Source organism: Chiroxiphia lanceolata, chromosome 26, assembly GCF_009829145.1.
Source record: "Chiroxiphia lanceolata isolate bChiLan1 chromosome 26, bChiLan1.pri, whole genome shotgun sequence".
Taxonomy (NCBI): domain Eukaryota; kingdom Metazoa; phylum Chordata; class Aves; order Passeriformes; family Pipridae; genus Chiroxiphia; species Chiroxiphia lanceolata.
The window spans coordinates 6,355,011-6,361,448 of NC_045662.1; the positions used below are offsets into that span (position 1 = coordinate 6,355,011).

The 6,438-nt window shown below is 63.1% G+C and overlaps 1 protein-coding gene across 1 annotated transcript; it reads left to right on the forward strand.

Annotated features, from left to right (window-relative positions):
• Positions 1 to 2,574: 2,574 nt before the first annotated feature.
• LOC116798669 (neurexophilin-3-like) lies at positions 2,575 to 5,488 on the forward strand. Its single transcript, XM_032711246.1, has 2 exons — positions 2,575 to 2,907; positions 3,914 to 5,488. Exons 1-2 carry the CDS (start codon positions 2,851 to 2,853, stop codon positions 4,643 to 4,645), a joined length of 789 nt encoding a protein of 262 aa, XP_032567137.1. The 5' UTR covers positions 2,575 to 2,850; the 3' UTR covers positions 4,646 to 5,488.
• Positions 5,489 to 6,438: the final 950 nt, after the last annotated feature.

Genomic DNA, 6,438 nt, shown 5'->3' on the forward strand with positions numbered 1-6,438 from the left:
CGTGTCCCTGCCCATGGAATGGGATGAGCTTTAAGGTCCCTTCCAACCCAAACCACTCCAGGATTCCATGAAAACCAGCCCCTGCTCGCTGCCCTGGCAGGAACATCCCTCCCAGAGGGCCCAATTCCCTGGAGCTGGGGCAAAGAAAGAGCTTTCCCAAAGCTCCAAAAAGCAGGTGGATGAGCAAAACCGGAGCCAAAGCCAATCCCATCCTCAACAGCCACACAGAGGGAGACCAGGATGACCCTTCCAGTCCCCCTCCATCCCAGCCCGGGCACACCCAGCAGGAGAGGGAGTTTTTGGATGTGTGGGAAGCAGCACCCGGACATTCCATGGCCCCTCCCCCCCCCAACCCACCCGTACAGCACCGGGATCCAATTCCCAGGGTTTCAGAGGAAACCCGTCCCTGGACGCTGGGTTGGGTTTATTTGGAAACTCGGCCTGAGCAGAGCCCCGGGATGGGCCCGGGGGGTGGGACACGGCCCGGGGCGGGGCTGGAGGAGCCCGGGGGATTATCCCACCTCCATCCCGGGAATGGGAAGCGCCAGCCCCGCTCTCCCCGTGCACGGGCTATTCCAGGAGCTCCAGGGGGAGCCGTGGCAGCAGCAGCAGCTCCTAAATCAGCCCTTCCTTGTGCCGCTCCAGCCCCGCTCCCTCCCGGCGGAGGGAGAGCCCCGGAGTCGCGTTAAATCATTTTTATCCCTTGTTCTCCCTCCTCGTCCCGAGCCGTGCTGACCTCAGCTCAGCCCCGGAGTCACGGGGAGCCAAATGGGAGCCGCGGAGCTGCTCCCCAAAATATTTCCCCTCCCGGAGCCCGCCTGGGAATAGGCGGGATGCGCTGGGAGAGGGGGGGGATGCAGACCCGAACACGCGACTCTGGGAGGGCTTCTAAGGAGATCAGAGCCTGGGATGATTGAAAAGCAGGTGATGGCAGAGGCATTTGGAAGTTTTATGGGGATCTTTTATGGAAATCACAGGAGTTCGGGACGTGCAGCCCGTTAAAGGCTCCCGGCGCCGCCGGGGCCGGCCCGGCGTTAGTGCCTCCATATATCCTCCAGCGCCGCGTTCCCGCGGCTTTTAGGAGGCTCCAGGGCCCTTCTAGCGCCTCTCTTGGATGAATATTCTGGAGTTTAACAGCCCTGGCTATCGGGAAGCTCGTTTTTGGGGGATCCATCACTCCTTTGCTCCCCCGGGGGAGGGAACGCGGCTCCCAGGGCTCCGCGCTGGTGTCTCAGAGCTGGGGGATCATAAAGGTGGGAAAAGATCCCCAGGCTCCAGACCCGATAACACCATTCCCACTAAACCACATCGGAAGGGCCGTGTCCACTTGTCTTCCTGTGTCCCCAAATGCCACCGTTCCAGGGCAGCAAGAGCCAACCTCAGCAGGGAGGACATCCTGATTTAACCCTCAGGTGACTCCAGTGGCACCTGGCCAAGAGGTCTTTTCCAGCCTGATCCAGCTTTCCCACAAACCCGGGAGGCACTCACCTTTTTCCCCCCTGTGTCCAGCCCCAGTCCCAGGGGAATCTGGCCCAGTTTGCCCAGTGCTGGGGGGAGCTCTGAGGGCACAGGGGGAGAGGATCCTGCACCACCCAACGGGCCCTTTCCCTGGATTTTGTCCCATCTTCAGCATCACTGGGTGATGTGGCATTTCCAGAGGAGCTCAGGGAAAGGGGGGGCATGAAAAGGACACAGAGAAGAAGGAAAAGGGACGTGAAGAAGAGGAATTGTCCCTCTTATTTCCTTTTTAAGGGCAATGCTCCCTGACATCCCTTTAATTCTGGGATAGACTAGAGGGAATGGGATGGGAAGAGCTGATCTCCGGGGCAGGGGGTGGTGCCGCAGTCCCGGTGGGAGCAGCAGCAGCTCCGCAGGGCAGAGTCCCCGCGGGGTCCCCGCCTGTCCCCCTGTCCCGGTCCCTCCCTCCGCGCCTGTTCTCCTCCCCCGGCCCGGGACGCTCCTCTCCGGGAGCCGCGGGGGTTTCTCCAGCCCACCCCAGAGCCCGCTGAGCCCCCCCGGACCCTCCCCGGGGGATTTCCTGGGCCGCGGGCAGCAAAGGGTTATCCCGGAGGTGCTCCCGGCACCTGGAAGGGGAGGGAGGGAACGAGGAGGGGACGGAGCGAGGAGGGGACGGAGCGGAGTTTCACTGAGACTCCAACGGGGCTGCGAGGAGCAGGCGGAGGAGCAGAGGGGCAGGGAGGGGGCACAAAGAGGGGCACGGAGGGGGCACAAAGAGGGGCGGGGGGCAGTCAGGGGGGCAGTCAGGGGGACAGGAAGGGGAGCAGTAATCGGGGGCGGACGGAGGGGACAGAGGGGCAGGAAAGAGGGGCGGGGAGCAGGCAGGGGAACAGAGAAGCAGGCAGAGGGGCAGAAGGGTAGAGACAGGGGTCGGAAGGGGGTCAAGGAGGCGGAGGGGCAGGAAAGGAGGGCAAGAAGGCAGAGGAGCAATCGGGGAACAGACAGGGAAGCAACAGTCGGGGGGCAGGCAGAGGGGCAGGCAGGGGAACAGGAGAGCAGGCAGGGGAAGGGGGGAGCGGGTAGAGGGGCAGAGGGGCAGGCAGAGGGGTGGGAAGGGGGGCGAGGAGGCAGAAGGACGAGCAGGGGCGGCAGCGGCAGCGGGCGAAGCCGCCTCCCGCCGCCCGGACCCGGCACAACGGGGCGGGAGCTGCCGGAGCCACCATGGGCCGGGGGGGGCCGTAGGAAGCCGCTGGCACAGGGGGACATCCCCCGCCCCTCGCTCGCGTCCCTCGCTTAAAAAAGGGAGGGAAAAAAAAAATTAAAAGCCGAAAAACGCACCCGAACCCTCCGCAAATTCGGAGCCACGGAGAAGGCGGCGGCACCGGCTGGAAAATGCATCTTCCTCGGAGCTGCGTCCTCCTCCTCATCCAGGGGAGCATCTCGCTGCTGGTGAGCGCTGGGGAGGGGAAGGGAAGGGAAAAGGGGGCTGCAGGGGCCGGGGGTCGCGCTGTCAAAGGGACGGGGGTTGCTGACAGCGGGCACCAAATCCCAAATCCATTCGTCCTTCCCTCCCCACCCCCTGATAAAAACAGGGGTCCCAAAAGTTCTGCTGTTTGGCAGCGGGTGCCGGGCAGGGCTGGCGAGAAGGAACCTCCTGATCACCCTAAAAACCTGCACCCCCGGCCCGGCAGTGCTGGCACCGCTGCTGGGGGCAGCTCGACCACCCCGAGGGGTCTGGGCTGGGGCAGAGGGGGGCACAGGCCGGCTCCGACCCCTGCTTCCCGCAGCTTCTCCTGCTTCCGCAGCTTCTCCTGCTTCCCGCAGCTTCCCCTGCTTCCCGCTGCCTCCTCTGCCGGCTCAGCCCGGGGAATCACCCCGGGGGTCTGCTGGGCCCCCCAGCACCGAGCCCAGGGGGTGCAGCACCTCCCTCCTGCCCAGGCCCCCCCGCCCCGGTTGGGGTTATTTTGGGGTCCCAGCCCGTGGCGGGAGCGGAGTTTGCAGAGGAGCCCTCGGAGGCAAAGGGCACCTCCCCGGGGAGGGCTCTCTGCCGTCCCCTGCCCTGTCCCACCCTCCAGCTCCGGGTGTCCCCAGGCCGGGGCAGGTTTGGAGTGGGAAGAGGGTCCGTGGGATGTGCTGCTGTGAAGGTCACAGGGTGGGCACCCTCCCCTTGGCACCCCCCGATTCCCCTCTCCCCGGGGATCCCTGAGGAGCCACGGCCGGGCTGCACCAGCCACGAGCAAACTGGACCCGTTCCAGCTCCTTCCACCCGTTCCTGAGCATCCATGGGAGAACGAGGGCAGGGAAGAGCTGCTGCCAGAAGGGAAATATGGAACGGGGAGAGAACGGAGAGGGAAGGGAAGGCAGGAAAGCCCGGGTGAGGAAGGGGACGGCGGGGAAGGGGGTGGTGACCCGGTGACCCTCCCCTTCTCTCACGCTCCACCGTGGCTGTGTCCAGGTGCTCTGTGCTCCAGAGGATCCAGGGAAAGGTGTGGAGCAGGGGGAAGCCCAGAGCCAGGAGAGAGCCCCAGGGGAGAAGATGAGGGAGCTGCTCTCCCCAGAGCCCCTCCTGGCCCCGACCCTCCTGCAGAACACGACCCTCCTGGAGTTGGCGAGCGGCTCCCGGCAGCTGTGGGATATCCTGGAGAACCTGTCGGAGCGGGAGCAGCCCCCCCAGCCCAGGGCACGGAGGGACTTGGGGCCGGCCCCGGGCAAGCTGAAGAAGATTTTTGGCTGGGGGGATTTCTACTCCAACATCAAGACGGTGAAGCTGAACCTGCTGATCACGGGCAAGGTGGTGGATCACGGCAACGGCACCGTCAACGTCTTCTTCCAGCACAACTCCACCGGGCAGGGCAACATCTCCGTCAGCCTCGTGCCGCCCACCAAGGCCGTGGAGTTCGACCTGGAGCAGCAGATCTTCATCGAGGCCAAGGAGTCCAAGATCTTCAACTGCCGCGTGGAGCACGAGCGGGTGGATCGCGCCAGGAAGACGTCGCTGTGCACCTTCGACCCCGCCAAGACCTGCTCGCAGGAGCACACGCGCAGCCACGTGGCCTGGGCCTGCTCCAAGCCCTTCAAGGTCATCTGCATCTACATCACCTTCTACAGCACGGACTACAGGCTGGTGCAGAAGGTGTGTCCTGACTACAACTACCACAGCGACGTGCCCTACTTCCCCTCGGGGTGACTGCGGGGACAGGAGGGGCTGGGGCGGGGGGAGGGATGGGGGTGGTTTGGTGGGTTTTAAGGATGGGCCCCAGAAAGCAGGAGCGTGGAAGGAAGAGGAGGATTTTCCATCTTTCCCCATGGCAAAGCCTTTCAGGCTGAGCCCAGCCTGGATCCGTGGTCTTTGGAGACACGAAGGCGAGGGCTGGATTTAGGAGGTGGGAAGTGGGACGGGAAGCCACGAGCAGGACTCGAGTTCCTCGGTGCAGTGAGGGGTGGTTTGCCTGGATCTGGGCCAGCGTGGTCCCAAAAGGTCGGTGAGCCCAGGCCACGGGGGCTCCAGAGGGAGGGTCACACCTGGAGCAGAGGGAAGAGGGACCTCAAGGGGGGGAGGAAGGAACCATGGGCAGCCCCCTCATCTCCCCCCGGCCCAGTTCTGCAGCAGCAGGAGCTGGGGATGAGTTTTCCCAGCACCTCGGTGGTTTTCCCAGCACCTTGGGGTGCCGGGGGCTGTTGGGATGGACACGGGGAGCCGGGACCATCCCAGGGTGCCACCCTGGCCCTGCTCACCCCGGGGGGTTCCAGGGACCTGGCATTGGCTCCCTGGGCAGAGGAGCCTGGTGGGGCTGCTGGCACAGGGTGTGATTCATGGGGCTCCCCTGGTGCTCTGATTCATGTGTTTTCCCTCCACCTCACCCTGCTGCCAATCCTGATCCCGATCCCTGCCCGGCTCCCCCCGCCCGGATCCGAGCCCGCAGAGCAGGGGGGGACTGGAGCTCTGGGAGCAAGATGGAATTCACGGGGCAGGAAAAGAAACTCCCCCCCTGCTGACCTGGAGAGAGGGAATAAAATCTTCCTGGTGGCACCGGGGCAGGCCAAGTGTTTTTACTGGGAATGATCCGTGTCCTTGGGGGGCAGGAGAACAAACCTGTGGGGTTGGAAACGAGGCAGCACCGTGATCCCTGTCCAAATCCAGCTCCATCCTGGGCCTTCCAGGAGCTGGGAACTGGGTCCAGCTTTGGGGGCCGCCAGGACCTGGACCTTCACCTGGATATTTGGCTGCTGCTGCTTGTGCAGGGCTCGTTCTGCACCTCTGAGGGCTGTTCCCAACCTCCTCCCCCTCCCAGACATCCAAACTCCAGGCTCCCACCCAGGTGGGTATCTCCAACTGACGGCTGTTCCCAACCTCTTCTCCTTCCCCAGACATCCAAACCTCAGTCTCCCACTTTTTTTGGCACATCCCCTCCTACAGAAAAGACCAAAAAAAAGCTGCTTCCCTTCCCCTTTCCCCCCAGACTCCCCACAGCTGGGAGCAGGGGGCCAACTCCAAAATCCCCCTGGACACCCTCACAGAATTCCAGGACAGGTGTTACCCCAAGAACAGGTTTTATGCTCCAGCCTTCCCAAATTAAATTCCTTCTCCACACCTCGGAGAGGTTTCCTGGCTGCTGGCAGAGCTTCAGGATGTGCAGCTCCTCCAGCAAGACAGGAGCTGCTTCCAGAATCCACAGAGCCTCTTAGTGCCAGAGTCAATGAGAGGATTTTCCTGCAGAAGTTTAAAAGAGCTTTGGGAAGGTGTTTGCAGGAATAACAGGAGCAATGTTTGGATTGGGGAGTTGAGGGGGGGACCCCTCCCGGGAGGCACCTCAGTAAATATGATCCCAATTCCCAAAGGTTCAGACTTGGCTTTAAGGAAGGGAACACAAAAAAAACCCCTTTCTGGCAGCACAAACAAAACCACCACCATCCCCCCCCCCCCACACACACAAAAGTTGCTCGTTTGGAGAAATTCCAGACAATTGCCAGTGGAAGGAA

Excerpts from the sequence above, each read along its gene's own strand:
- LOC116798669 (XM_032711246.1), top strand. The coding sequence starts at position 2,851 with ATGCATCTTCCTCGGAGCTGCGTCCTCCTCCTCATCCAGGGGAGCATC. Across the intron at positions 2,908-3,913 it reads AGGGGAGCATCTCGCTGCTG|GTGCTCTGTGCTCCAGAGGA; the intron begins GTGAGCGCTGGG and ends GGCTGTGTCCAG.